General features: G+C 42.0%; 1 protein-coding gene and 1 pseudogene across 1 annotated transcript; one reads left to right on the top strand and one right to left on the bottom strand.

Moving 5' to 3' along the window:
• Nucleotides 1-8,616: 8,616 nt before the first annotated feature.
• LOC147435452 (uncharacterized) lies at nt 8,617-10,555 on the bottom strand (annotated as a pseudogene).
• Nucleotides 10,556-10,772: 217 nt separating this feature from the next.
• LOC147435451 (ABC transporter B family member 19-like) lies at nt 10,773-11,811 on the top strand. The gene is made up of 2 exons (XM_086487960.1): nt 10,773-10,934; nt 11,653-11,811. The coding sequence occupies exons 1-2, from the start codon at nt 10,773-10,775 to the stop codon at nt 11,809-11,811; spliced, it is 321 nt and encodes a 106-aa protein (XP_086344086.1).
• Nucleotides 11,812-15,217: the final 3,406 nt, after the last annotated feature.

Raw genomic sequence — 15,217 nt, 5'->3', positions numbered from 1 at the left:
AGAATATTGATGTACTATTTGGATCAAGTGTTTGGAGAACGGCCTTTCGTTTTAGTAATAATGTTCGTTCAGTTGATGTGTTTGTATTAATGAAAGTGAAGTCGCGTGTACTGCTATGTAGTGGTAATGAGAGTGCAATATAGACAGCTTGTTGGGCGCTTACTTGTTGTGTATTGAGAATTGCGTTGCAAACTCTTCGCAGACGTTCGATGGTGTTTGAATTGTTTTGCACACAGAAATCTAGTTCACTCTTTATGGCTTGGATTAGAGTGTTGTCAAACTTAGTCATGTATGAAGTACAATAACTAGCTGCACCATGTGCATTGAGTATAAATTGTATGTCAGTGTTGGCATCCCATAGTGTAGCTAGTGTTGGGTTGAAATTATTTGTGTAAACATTTTTTGGCTCACGTTGCAGGAAAATTGTAGGTTCACTCATGTTTGTGCATAATGAGTATATTTATGATTCAAGGGATATTGATAGAGTTTTTAACCATGAGTCAAATGTAACAGTGCATTCAGGTTGAACTTCAAGAAGGCTTTCTTTGACAGCGCGAAGTGTTAGTTTGTGAAGTTTACTATTTTGCATGTTAGAATCGAGTGGTCTAAGAATCATGGTGTAAGGCATTGGAAATCTAGGGAAGCCAAAACGACACGTCTTCCCTTTTTTTGACACGTTTTTCGATGTTTGTGGGTATATACATCACGTAGGCTCTCAGAAATAAGTGTTTTGTTTGTGCTAATGTACTTATCAATGAAAGTGATTATCACTACAAGAGGTTGTGTGCTCTTGTGAGGCTGTTAGCGACGGAAATACACTGGGTTTTTATAACCCCCGGCGTCGCTAAAAGCGTCGCTACGAGAGCGTCGCTATATAGAGACGCTCATAGCGACGGTTATAGTGACGTTTACACAGAAGTCTATAGCGACGCTCATAGTGACGCTACAGAGCCATAAATAGCGACGGTTATAGCGACACCCGAGAGAAATTTTTTTTGGTGACAGGGCATTGAATGCCCTGCCACCCATCAACCATATTGTACTTGATTCACTTTTTAAAAAAAGTGCAAGGGTATATAATAGACCCAAAATAGTCACCCACAAGATGCATTGTTTGCAAAATTGACAAGCGTAAAATTGACAATTGTACACATCATAGGCAAAATGAATTGATTGGCAAATGTAATAATGACAATTGTACAACATCATAGGCGTAAAGAATTGATTGGCAAAATGAACTGCGGTGACAAATGTAATAATATACATGGTTCAAAAAGATGTATAAAATCCGTCTCATGATACATAATCTATGAGAAACCCTAAACTAATTCTATCTAGCTACGGCTAAACTGACGTCGTCTAGTCAGACGTCTCATCGCGTTCAAGCGGCGTATCTGTCAGATTCTGCAAAAAACGACAATAAGACAGCTTTCAGTAAGTATAAACATATAACGACATTTATAAAACAATACAAAAAATAGAAAAGAGTAAACCCTAATACTAACCATGCCGCCGTGAGAACTGAGAATGTCCATCAGGGCGTTTAAGCCCTTCCTGCCTGCATACTCGCGCTCGTACAGTGTGGGATCACGTCCGGTCATCGACCACTGTCAAAACATACAAAGATTTCATTATGTTAGAATTAAAAAACTCATAAACCCTAAACTATCGAACATAAAGAGCAATGCGAAAACACTTACAAAATCGGCCTCAAATGATGCCCATCCACCGCTCCCCAAGTGGTGCGAGCTCCCTGCCTCTACTCGCGCTCTGGCTACATCCTTTTGTTGCTTCCACTTGTCGGGATTCTCGCGCGCTTCTTTCTTCGCATTCTTCCAATCTTCTTTGGCCAGCCAATCTGGCCTGTTCCACCCATGCTTGACTGCTTTTTGCACTTCGGAACGCTTGTGTTTGCAGTATTCGAGCATTCGAATCTTCATCAGGTATTCATTGAAGCGTTGATCCCGTGTTGGAACGGGAAACTCATCATGAAGTATGCTGATGGCTCTGTCTTTTAAATCACTTGGTACTTCACTCCATTTGTTTAGTATGTAGTGTCTAAACAGCTGAGAGAAAAGACCACGCATGTGCGAGATCACCTCCTTGCCGTCATCATCCATGATGATGCCGCCGCTGAAGTCGACGGAGTAAGGCAAGCCCTCTGGCCGGTGACGCGTGAACCTGGGTGTCCCGGCAGGGGTCTCTAGCGGCATGTCGATGGGGGTACGGACGTCAGGTGTCTCCACCAGCGTCTGGGCCCTGAAGCGAGGAGTGTCGAGTGGGGTGGCTCCTGGCGGAGTAGGTAGAGGTGTGTAGCTGCTAGGAACAGTCAACCGCGCAAAACCTGGCTTAGATGGCGATGTTGTGGCTGGTGTGGGGGCGGGCAAAGAAGGGGAGGGTAAAGAGCCTCGTCGAACACGAGGCTGTGTGGAGGCATCGGCGGCGGAATCCCCACAACAACTGCCACCGCCACCACTAGAGCGCCGATGTCTAGATGAGTGTGAAGATCGTCTCGTCGACACCGAAGCTTCGGAGCCCGCCAAATGCTCCGAAAGAGAGAGAGATGCGGATGGAGTAGGAACATGCGATGATGCGCCAGAGCGATGACGCTCCACGTACCACTGTCTCTGCTGCGGTGACAAAGAAGAAAGAAACTCCTCATCATCCATACCTGCATTAAACACAGGAATATTTAAACTTAATATTGAATGAATAGAGTAGACAATGACGCAAAGACCATTAAATACAATGACGTAATGATGCCTATAAATACAATGACGCAATGAATTGAGTGATAGAAGAGGCAAGTCGAAAACTCAGAATTTTCAATCAAAAGATGTGAGAGCGAGTAGAAAAGAGCGTTATAAACCATGGAAGGTACTTAGAGAGCCAGAGCTTTTACAACACGGAGCAAAATTGTTCAAATACAATATTTGTGGCTTTAAGAGATCTCTCTCTCATCCTCGCATAACTCAGCATAACTTCCTATATCTATATAGAGCTCTCCATTTAAACACATATCCTCTGTTTCATTTTGTAGATCCTCTGCATGCACCCCATATAGAGTAGTAGCATCTTGATGCTCGTCTGGCACCACCGCAGCGGCTTCTGATTGAGCATCTTCTCTGATCTCCTCCATTGATGCCGTTGTGATTGGTACATGGTAGCCTTCATACGTCCTTGCACTACGAGGGGCTACCTCTATGACGTACCACCAGTTTGATGTAGACTTTGTAGGATGAAATATTACCTGCCAGAGCCACATAACTTACATGAGAGCTTTCAAGCACATAACTTGTAAAAGGGGGATGTTAACTATTTACATACTTACTTGTTCACAATGCTCGGGTAGTACGAAAGTGTCTCTTAGGTCAGTCCATTTCTTAGTAGAATCCACCTCAAGAAAACCAGACTCTCTTCTACGCACAGTAGCGTTGCGACCCTCCATGATTATCTTGAACCATTGCACGTCGAATAAGTCGACAAAAAATCCTCTGTAATCGATCCTCAAAATCTCTTGTAGCGTGCCGAAGTAAGTGAGTTCCGCCACCACAGGATCTGCATCAGAGGAACGTCGTCGACTAGACTGTTCAAATTTTGCCATGATTCCACAATCTAAAGTAAAACGCTTTTTGATGATCCGTTCCACCCTAAAATGTCGACCTTTACACAATGCTGCTGTGTATGACTTATACTACAACGAACAAAGATTATGAGTGGCCGTTCAAACGTTTAGAAATAAAGTCACTAGCTAGTCGTACATTGCAAACTTACCTTGGTCGTGCAACCCCGAGAGTACTCCCACTCTTCCTCAGTCACTTCATCACCGCATTGTTGTGCGCTTTTCAATTGGTTGTGCAACCATCTTAAGCTCATGAATGTTGGTAGGCTCTCCAGACCCGTCGGATAGTGCATCGGTGGTCGTCTTCCCCGTCTCCACTCGATTCGTGCCCTTTGTTGCTCTTGCTTTGCATCCTCATATTGTGAAATCCACTTTTGCATCACTGGATTGTGGAGCATGCAAAATCGGTTGATTTTAGCCTCTAGATCTTCCGTCATCTTCTTCTCAACACCGAGATTGCACATGACAATCCCAGATATGCGCTCATCATCTATGGTTCGCCATAGCGTGTCCCGGGCTTTATCGCACATATGTGAGGCATCTTGTGGCCTCACATATGCTGCTTGACCAAAGCGCCTGCGAACACGTCTATTGGGTTGCAAGATTCCTGCTTGTTGGCCAGCGTCAGAGTCCGACGAGTTATAATTGGCAAAAACTCTCTCTCTCTCTCTCTCTCTCTCTCTCTCTCTCTCTCTCTCTCTCTCTCTCTAATCATGTCCAATCCCCGCACACCTCGGTCTAGAGGTGCACGGAGATCAGAACCACCGGGTTATAATCTCGTCTTTATTGGTCAATACCTATATTTGTGGGTACAAGAAATCTACAGACCCACGTCTACATGATATTGCATGTAGTGGACAAAACCCCTTTGCCTCTTCTCTAGCTGTAGCACTTCACAACATCTTAACATCTTTTTACAGTAGATCTTTTCACTGTTCATCTAACTCTAAACCCTAAACCGTAAGTAATTCTTGCGTAGACTCGATCTAACGTAAATAAACATAAATCTAACTAAAAATAAACCTAAAACTAATTTAACGTAAGTCTACATCTAACCTAATCTTTAACGTCTTTTGGGATAGTTTCCTACGACGTTAAAACTCTCTTCTTCTTGTGTGTGTGTGTGTGTGTGTGTGTGTGTGTGTGGGTAAACCTAAATAAACCTAAGTCTAATCTAATATAACATAAATCTAAATCTAACGTAAATTATGTTATATTAAAAACAAAGAACTAAACTAACAGGGATTATAAGAACCTTAAAACTGATTTAACACATAATTTTTCACATAACTCGGCAAGAGTTGGCATTCTCATCACTAAAGATGTGAGAGTTAACTTCCGGCGGTGACGCTACCTCATCTCCATCCACATTTGATGATAGCAATTGGCCCTTTGGACCGTTCTTGCTCTTGTTACTAACTTTGAAGTTGCTGTTGAATGACTAGAGGTTGTCTAGATGGTCATTGTCGGGGATGTAGTGACTCTTGCCGCCCAGAAGATCCACCTTCTTCCCTATCTTCTGAAGACATTTCACCAGTACTTTTGGATCGACGGAGCCCACCATGAGTGAAGGCAGCAATACCCTATATTCCATTGAGGGCTTTCTTCATCCGCTTCATGCAGGCATCGCAGTCTATGGAGACCTAAATCTAATCTAATATAACGTAAATCTAAATCTAGCGTAAATAAACGTAAATCTAACTAAAAATAAACCTAAATCTAATCTAATTTAACTTAAATAAACCTAAATCTAATTTAACGTAAGTCTACATCTAACCTAATCTTTAACGTCTTTTAGGATAGTTTCCTACGACGTTATAACTCTCTTCTTCTTGTGTGTGTGCGCGTGTGTAGATGTGTGTGCCAATAAAAAGAGATAAATGGTATAACCTTTCTATCACCCATGCCAAGTATGATAGATTGGTTATGCCATTTCCCTCTTGAATAATAGGTCTTGAGTTCAACTCCTCGTCGGCTAGATCTTTAGGTCTTTTAATTTTAATTAGTTTCCTACGACGTTAAATTAGTTTCTCTCTCAATGTGTGTGCGTTTTTTTGTTTATGCATGTTTTCTCTCTCTTTTCCTCTCTCAATGTGTGCGTTTTTTGTTTATGCATGTTCTCTCTCTCTTTTCCTCTCTCAATGTGTGCGTTTTTTGTTTATGCATGCTCTCTCTCTCTTTTCCTCTCTCAATGTGTGTGTGCATTCTTTGTTTATGTATGTGTGTGTGTGTTTTTGTTTATGTTTGTACTCTCTCTCTCTCTCTCTCTCTCTCTCTCTCTCTCAAAAACACTATGTGTGTGTGTGTGTGTGTGTGTGTGTGAGAGAGAGAGAGAGAGGGAGAGAGAAAGAGGGGAAGGGAACATGAGAGTGAGGAGAGGGAAGGAGCATACCTGGCTCTCCTTCCTCTCCTCGTGTGTGTGTGTGTGTGTGTGTGTGTGTGAGAGAGAGAGAGAGAGAGGGAGAGAGAAAGAGTGGAAGGGAACATGAGAGTGAGGAGAGGGAAGGAGCATACCTGGCTCTCCTTCCTCTCCTCGTGTGTGTGTGTGTGTGTGTGTGTGGAGAAGAAAGAGAGAGAGAGAGAGACAGAGGGAGAGCGTTACCTGCTCCTTGCTTGAGGGCGCCGAAAAACTCAGATCTGAGATCTGAGTTTTTGGGCGCTCTCTGTTATTTTTTTTAGCCCATCCGGTGTCTCTATGAGTGTCGCAAATTTACTTGTAAATTTGCGACGCTCATAGCGACGCCGGGATTTTTTTTTTTTGAGCGTCGCTGTGTGAGCGTCACTAATATGAATAGCCTCTTGTAGTGTATGGTGTCATCGGGAGCATTTTCAAGTATTGGAGCATCTTTAATCCAAATCAACCCGTGATCGTGTTGACTACCCCTACTTTGAAACTCTGTGACAAAGAAGTAATCGAACAAATTTCCTAAAATTGAGTTGTCGTGTTTCAACAGTCTTTTAAGAGCTTTGAATCTATGAAGGTAGTATCGTGCAGTAGTGACTGGATCTGAGCGAATTAGGCGTTTTTGGTAAGAGTTGTTGGTTTCGTTGGTTTCTTTAGGTAGTGTAACTATTTCGTGTAAAGCGTGGAGCAACGTATCCCATTGTCTCTCTGATGCTGAGACTCTGACAAAGAAGGTTGGAGGACCTAATTGTCTTATCATTGCAAAAGCATTTTTTTAAAGTTTGTCTTTGTATTCTGGGGAGGAACGCAAGCTTTCAAAATCTCTATAACCAATTCGAGAAGCTAAGATGCGTTCAATGTTGGTATCCTCACGAACATCACTTGCTTGTAAGGGTAGACCTTGTAATTTTCCTTTACGTAACCGAATCCAAATTGATGACAATACATTTTGAGTCATAATTTTAACAGCTTTGAAAAACAAGTTTTCAATATTTAGTGAAAAGCGCCTATCTTTATGCATAAGCTCCCATTTTACCATGGTCTGGTAATGTGTTTTAAACTGGTGATATCTTCTAGGTTCTCCATAAAATAGGGTTGGAAAGCTAAGCTCTTCAAAAAATTCGTCATTAAATAATCCCAATGGATGGTTTCCTTCACTTGGTGCAACGTATGTAATTTTGTCATTGTAGTCAACAACTTGTTGAGGAGTATCTATACCATGTAGCATAACGTCAGAGTAAATCTCGTCATCATCGTCAAGGTTTAGGTTGATTGGAGTTTCTAGTGACATATTTGAGTTTTTTTTACTTTGTGCCAAATGATCCAACCAGAACTTATTCAAAGTAACATTTTCTTGCTAGTATAAAGAAGTAGTCAGTAGATCTTGTGTAGCCCTCATAGTTACTAATGGTCTAACCATGTTACTTAAATAACAATGCTTATACTCTAATTTTCTCTTAATTCCAATTAAAATAGACGCTTCTTCGTGCACAAAACGTGGCAGCACTTTGTGGGTTTCAGAGATGTTTGCAAGGACATTCACAACGCTTCCGCGAATTCCATATTGTCCATCGAAAGTAAGTTCTCTTATCTTAGCAAATGGAATATGTGTGAATACTAAGCGTGCTTCTACATTATTTAAAACTGCAACATTTGGCAAAGGTGTATTAAAACCCATTGTGTTGAGTGTTGACAAAGAGAGAGAGAGAAGGCAGATTTGACAGATCCTTTGCAACTTGTGCATACCTTTTCTAGGTTTGTGTCTTCTCGGGGTATGGCTCGTTGACCTTGTAAAATATTTCTTTTGATACATGTTAATTGTGATCTAAACATTAAGCGACCACAAGATTTGCATGGAGTAGTGGGCTTATCATTTATTGCTTTTATGAAGGTGGAAATGGCTTTGTTTTTGTTTTTGTGGATGGTTGTGGCTTGGTTTATACGTCTAAGTGTTTGAATGTCTTTCGGAAGGTTTTTTAATGCGTTTTGCTTTACAAAGAATTGACGACAATGTGAAAGGTGTTGAAGGGTGAGCTTCCATGAATTTTTTAGCAATAATGGTAAAGCTGTCATGTGAATGTTTGAGTATGATTTCGAGGAGATGTTGTGTCATTGTGTCATCTGTGTGAGAGAGAAATGGTTATCTAATAAGATAGATGTGTGTGTGTGTGTGTGTGTGTGTGTGTGTGAGAGAGAGAGAGAGAGAGAGAGAGAGAGAGAGAGAGAGAGAGAGAGAGAGTGAGAGAGAGAGAGACAGAGAGAGAGAGAGAGAGAGTGAGAGAGAGAGAGACAGAGAGAGAGAGAGAGAATGCTAATGCTTGCAAAAAGGTTAGATGTTGGATTATGCAATGTAAATGTGCATGTGTGTGCCTATGTGCGTGTGTGTGTGTGTGTGTGTGTGTTTTTGTGAGTGAGAGAGTGTGTGGGGGTGTGTGTGTGTGTGAGAGAGAGAGAGAGACAGAGAGAGAGGGAGAGAGAGATGTTGCTAAAAAATAGAAACTTGCGATGAAAATTAGATTGAAAGCCACAAATCAATACAAGAACACAAGCATCAGCATAGGTTCAAAGTAAATAATTCGATACAATCACATCAATTTTCTAGAGCCCTTTGCTTGATAAAAGATGTGATATGTCCTGAGACACTAACTTTGAAGCTTCTTATTTTCACAGTAGATGCAAGGGAATCTCGTGCGTCGATTGCTGATTCCAAGTAAAGGTCTTTGAAGGGCTTGTCAAAGCAGAGAATTGTATCTACAATGTCACCAAGAATCTTTGCATTGATTACGTTGTCTGCTGTTGTGATTTTTGCCTCTAACTGTGGTACCTTGTTGATTCTACAAGTTTTTGCACAAGATGTGCAATAACCTGTGCTCCCTGCACAATGAATCTTTGAAGAGTTGCATGCAGCGCATTGTTGCACCAAGAGGATGCTGTTGATGTTCACAATTCGAAGGCTCTCAGTGACCTATGAGCGGTAAAAGCAACGCATAGAAACATTGGAAACTTAATTCTATTGTCAAACTCGATAATGAAAATAAGAGTCTAAAACAAAAAAGATAATAGGCAAACCTCAGTTCCGTAACCAAGTTCTTTGGTTTGGGATTCAAACACAAAAGTAAGTTTTGCACGTAGTTGTGAGCTCTGTGCAGGTGTGATGATGGTCATGTCCTTAACAAATAGCTTGTTTGAACTACCTTTGAAAGAGCCAACATTTCGACCATTATACATGCAAACATCATTTGTTTCAAGGTCCTCTAACAGTGACTGTAGCTCTGTCTTTTGTTCATTAACAAAAGAGAGCTTCACGACAAATAAGAGCAATCAATACAAGTTCAAGATGATTACTTTGATGTTGTGATAAAGACAAACAAGAAGAATCTTACAATGGCTGTGTCTGAAGATGTTGGACCATCTGCCACAAGGAGATCCCCAATTGCTCGACCAGTACCACAAGTAGACAATGGATCCTCTCTATGAATGATGACAAAGGCTACTGTCGCCAGGGGCATCATTATTCCTCTTCCATGCAGTGCAGGAGCTTCATCCAAGAAAGCTCTTATGCTGGTTTGGAGACAGAAGCTAAGGCTGACTGGAAAAGGTTCAGCCTTAATTACAAATGCAGCTGCATCCAAGTAAAGAGAGTATGGTGCAGTTCCCCCATCATTCTCGGTTTCACTGACAAATTTTCAACCTTGATGAACTCGCCAATAGATAGTTTATTGGAATACTTTTCAATGCATTCTTGCCCAACAACTAATGTGATTGTATGCATGCATTGGACATCAACCAGATCTACTTTTAAGAAGCACCCATATTTTGCTTGTTCTGGTGGTACCTTATAAGTACCATATCTATTTAAAATTTTTCCTTCCAAGGAAAACCTAGGGCTGGATTCTGAGATCTCGCTAATATGCAACAAAGGAATAGCGCTAGGTGAATGAGGCACTAAGTTGAGGTTGTGGTGTTCAGGGTCAAGCTGGGTCGATTCGCTATGTGTGCCAACAAGAGAGAGTTTGCCTTTGTCAGCCTGAGGGTTGGAGAAGCCTGAAAAAGGACATGACTTCACAAATTGTATACAAGGCAATTAACAAATATTGTTCGCTTTCAGAATTGTAAACAACATACCTTCTCGTGTGAATTTTGGAAGGAGGTCCTTTTTTACCTTGTTTTTTTGTTGTATGCGTTTAAAAACCTTTGGTGGTACTCCTAAAGGGGCGCAAGATGCCGTGGGTAAGATAGCAAGAGTTTTGCAAGGAGTTTGTTGATGTTCATGAGAGGACGAAGGAGATTTCGTATTTTGACATGAATCTGTAAAAGTAGTATTCAGGTGGAAAGACTATGTAGATTCTCGATTTTGAGTTTGTGAAGGAGAGGAAAGCGAGTTTTAGTGAATGAAGTTGAATGCGAAAGTGTAAGTTGACAATTCAGAAGAATGTACCGGACTCCACATCCATGCTGTCATTTGCACTAAAATCTTCACTGCATTCAGGTGTTCTATCATCCCGTGAGACGAAGTTGCTACCATCCATGTTTAAGCCTGTAAACAATGAAGAAAAGACAATTAGATGTTGGTTTCAATCAATTAGCAGTTTGTGGCTTAATCATAATCATTATTATTAATGACAATCAAAGTAGCACATATCAAAGAAATCAAAATAACACATATCAAAGAAATCAAAATAGCACATAGCACACGAAAGCATCAGAAAGGGGGAGGACAGCAACAGGAAATCTTTCCATTGTTGGATGCAGACAGGCCAAAGACAAACCAGCAAGATGCGACTCAAGTATCTGGAGGCCATTCTCAGCCAAGAGGTGGGTTTCTTTGACATGGATGCTCGCACTGGCACGCTAGTCGATAGCATCGCCAAGGATACAGTGCTGGTGCAAGACGCTGTAAGTGAAAAGGTAACTGATTGCTGTCAGATTTTGTTTTCCATACTTGCCTTTGCTTCCACATTCATCATAAGGGCGAAAAATGAAATTCATTTTCCCATCTTTCATTTGATTTCTTCCTCTCGTTGATAAATGTGTCCAAATGTTTTTCTTTCTTGAGGGGGGAGCCATTGTACTGATTGTAGAATTGAAGTTTTTGTGCAATTTTCGCAAGACGTAGAGGGCACTGCTCCAGTTTCACCTAATTCGGTCCTCTTCTCCTTGTGCTTGTATCTGTGGAATTAAATAACTGGACTGCTCCAGGCTGGTAATCTACATATGGCAATTGGTAGTATACGTGTACCTTTCTGCCTCATATCCACATCTCTAGCAATATAACTGATAGATAAAATGGGTGGATCTGCCTCGTGAAATGAATAGCCTGTGGGCCTCACGACTTTGACTATCCTCCTCGTGTGTGCTCCAGTGAAAGATAGACTCCCAGACATAACCCTCCATTATGCGCAGGAGCCACAACATACAAACGATGTTGAATATGGGCCGCGTTCTGGGAACATTGAAGGATAACCTACCCTTAGAGAAGGATGGACCACTCAAGTAGGCAATAGCCCTTATCATGGTGTGGTGAGGTCAAGGGGACTTTGCATCCAGACCCAAGTTGCATAAAAGAGCATTCTACTGCCTATTGTATGTTCATCCATGATCAATATGCAGTTTGTTTTATCTGCAGGCAGGAAATTTCTTGCAATATGTGGGCACTTTTGTTGGAGGTTTTGGAGTGGGGTTTTCGTTGCAATGGAAATTATGCCTGGTTTTAGTGGCTCTTGTACCAGCAATAGCATTTTCTGGGGGCTTGTATGCATACACACTTACGCGATTGACGAATTAAAGTCAAGAAACTTATGGAAATGCAGGGGCCATTGTAGAACAGGTACAAACTAAGAAAAAGATGGGTGAATGGGGTGTGTGTGTGTATGTTGAATGCACAAAGTAATGGCTTAATTACCACCTTGTTGATTTTATGGACAGACAATTGGGCAGATTCTGACTGTTCATTCGTTTGCTGGTGAGAAGAGAGCTACTCAGGCTTTTACTTTTACAGACTCCTTAGCTTTGACATTCAAATTAGGTTATAAAGGGGGTTTGGCCAAGGGATTGGGTATTGGAGTTACATTCACAATTCTCTTCTTTTCATGGGCCCTAATATTATGGTATGGGGGTGTCCTTGTTCGTCGTAAGGAGACTACAGGCGAGAAAGCCATAAGTGCTATCTTCTCTGCAATTTTTGGGGGCATGTAAGCACTTTTTTCCCTGTGAAATAGCATCTAGAAGTTCCTTCAAAAATCTGGCATGATTGGTTTTCTGTATTTATTGCCTTGTAATGCAAGGCTCTCGGTCAAGCTATGGGGAATATAAGTGCTTTTAGTAATGGGAAGGTGGCGGCATACAAAATCATCGAAATGGTGAATAAACCAATGAAGATGAATTGCCAGGTAGAGGATGGTTTGAAGCTCACTGAAGTCAAAGGTGTCATTGAGCTGCGAAATGTGGTCTTGAGCTATCCTTCAAGGCCAGATGTCATCATCTTCAACAATTTCTCTTTATCCAAACCTTCCGGAAGAACTGTCGCTCTTGTTGGGGGCAGTGGTTCAGGGAGGTCCACAAGAAGGTATTGATTAGTGCTAGACGTGGTACTCTCCATCACAGTCGAGGGTTAGGGGGCACGGCATCTGAGACGTCCATTAACAACAGTTTCCACGACAGAATTTATAGATGCAGCCGACAGATGTCAGACATCAACAGTCGTAATGAGATTGATCCTCCTCCAATGACATTGTCACAAGTCACCAAGTAAAATTTTTCCATGCAGCAATGAGAGCACACCAACTCAGCGACCAGAATTACACGTGCTGATGTGTCAGAATCTCTCAGCCCAAGATTTCCATTGTTGGATGCACACAGGCCAAAGACAAACCAGCAAGATGTGACTCAAGTATCTGGAGGCCATTCTCAGCCAAGAGGTGGGTGATGGCCACTAGCGGCATTACTTGGACGTTTTGATCAATCTGTGTCTATGCATTACTCGAAGTCAATCTGTGTCTATGCATGTGCATACGCACAATGACACACGAAAGCATCAGAAAGGGGAAGGACAGCAACAGGACAGGGTAAAAAGAGTTCAAAGAAGACAAAACATGTACGTACACATGTACATGTGCACTTGCGCTCAGATGCAGCCTTATACATGCACAATAACCTCGTTATGTAACCTGCTGGAAGTGTATACAGGACAAGCTGCAAGCACAAGTAGAGATTAAAGAAGACAAGACATCAGAAAGCATCAGAAAGGGGCAAGACAACAACAGAACAGAGCCATCAATTTCTTGTCATTATGTAATTGTGCGCGATGTGTTTGTGGTTTTGGGGAGGTTGCTCTTGTTTATTTGGACTGCACATACTTGATGAATCAAATCCCTTGTTATCAGGATGCACTTGACATGGAATGGGCTGAGACATTAAGGAGTAGGGATCCACTTATGGCTGCGAGGCATGCTTTGCATGATAGAAATACTAGAATTAGCTCATTACATATACGCTGGCAGGAGTTCCATAACTTGAGGTTCTGCTCGTCTCCTAAGGAGGAGGATAAGTCAGAGGGATGGAGGATTGTGATGATGTTCCCGATGCTCAGAATGAGACTGGAAAAAGTGGGTTGGTTGATTCATACCACTGCATCAGGATCAAGTTTAGGCCAGCTTGGGCTATCCATTGTATGCATTGATGCAGGGATGTAGATGTTTTTGAGGGCTAGCATGGGCATATCGATCAGTGGCAAGACATAATCTTTCGATATCATGGAGATGCAGATCTGTAGCACCTTGGAGTGAAGGACACCATAGATCGCATCAGACAGGTTTGGATTGTTGGAGCCAAGCTTTATCGCATCCTCGAAGCATACGTTAAGGTATGTGTCGCTTCTTGCTCTTTGTTGTGCATCTGGGATGTCTGCGCATCAGAAGCAATCATCCAAAACACGTTGATTTGAGTACATAGAGTCAAGCTCAGGAGGTCCCTCAGCGCCTCCAGCAGCTTGCTGCCAAGCATCAGGTGGTGCTTTGCATTCGGCAAAAGCACGTAAGATTCAAACCCTTTCTGGCTGAGGTGAAAGATTACTATTGTCATCGTGTGGGGGAGCAAAATCTAAAGAAGCGTGACAACGAGAAAGAGAAGATCTTTTGTTATCAGCAAGAAGGGAAGGCCATATTCAAGCTCTTTGCAATGCACTCTGGGTGTGAGCCAGGCCCTCATGAAGGAAATGCACAGTTAATGCATAGGCTTGTCGGGTCAACGGGTATGCACATGGATATCGTCACAACTATCGTCCAAGAGGAGGAGACCATAGGTAAACATATATCGCACAATTGCAGGCTTATACATGCGCAATAGCCTGCTTACGTAACCTGCTGGATGCGTGTACGAGAAAATTTGCAATCACAAGTAGACGCTAATGGGCATGACATGCTCTTCTTCAAACCCTCTCCACATATCGATCAGTGGCAAGAAATAATCTTTGGATATCATGGAGATGTAGAAGTACAGCACCTTGGAGTGAAGGACACCATAGATCGCATCAAATAGGTTCAGACTGTTGGAGCCTTTGTTGTGCATCTGAGATGTCTACGCATCAGAAGTAATCATCCAAAAGGTGTCGATTTGAGTACACAAAGTCAAGCCAAGGAGGTCTCTCGACGCCTCCGGTAGCTTGTTGCCAAGCATCAAGTGGTGCTTTGCAGACGGAGGTAGATATGGGCCTGTGCTTAGACAAGTGCATTTTCCTAACAGTAGAGCTCAACATTGGGCAAGGTTCTAACACCATCCCAGCTGGCACCCTACAGCCACTCCTAATGAAATGACCAAAACTATGGTTTCCATGAAACACTATTATAGCTACTAAATTGGATGGAAAACAAAGTACTAATCCCATTGAAGATGTGGGACACTCCAAATGACACAAATTAACTCGAAATTCTATTCTTGTAGAAGCAAAACAAAACATAAACAACTAAAGGAGCACTTACCGTTATCCCCTTGGAAAGTTCAACGTTTTCCAGATGCAACAAGAATAGCTTGGTTTCGCAGATGCAACAGGAAGAAGAGCTCGAACAAAATTAAGTAGAGCGCAATACACATATCATTTCTACAGCCATAGTCTACACTACAAGAGGTTGTGTGCTCTTGTGACGCTGTTAGCGACGAAAATACACTGGGTTTTTATAACCCCCGACGTCACTAAA

The sequence above is a fragment of the Adiantum capillus-veneris genome, chromosome 18 (genome assembly GCF_014529385.1).
Source record: "Adiantum capillus-veneris isolate H3 chromosome 18, ASM1452938v2, whole genome shotgun sequence".
NCBI lineage: Eukaryota > Viridiplantae > Streptophyta > Polypodiopsida > Polypodiales > Pteridaceae > Adiantum > Adiantum capillus-veneris.
Note: the sequence above shows the minus strand (reverse complement) of the source record. Positions and strands in the feature narration are given on the sequence as shown.

What these genes read in the sequence shown, in the direction of transcription:
- LOC147435451 (XM_086487960.1), top strand. Translation starts at nt 10,773, where the DNA reads ATGCAGACAGGCCAAAGACAAACCAGCAAGATGCGACTCAAGTATCTG. An exon ending in AAGACGCTGTAAGTGAAAAG is followed by an intron (nt 10,935 to 11,652) that starts GTAACTGATTGC and finishes TTTTATCTGCAG; the next exon opens with GCAGGAAATTTCTTGCAATA.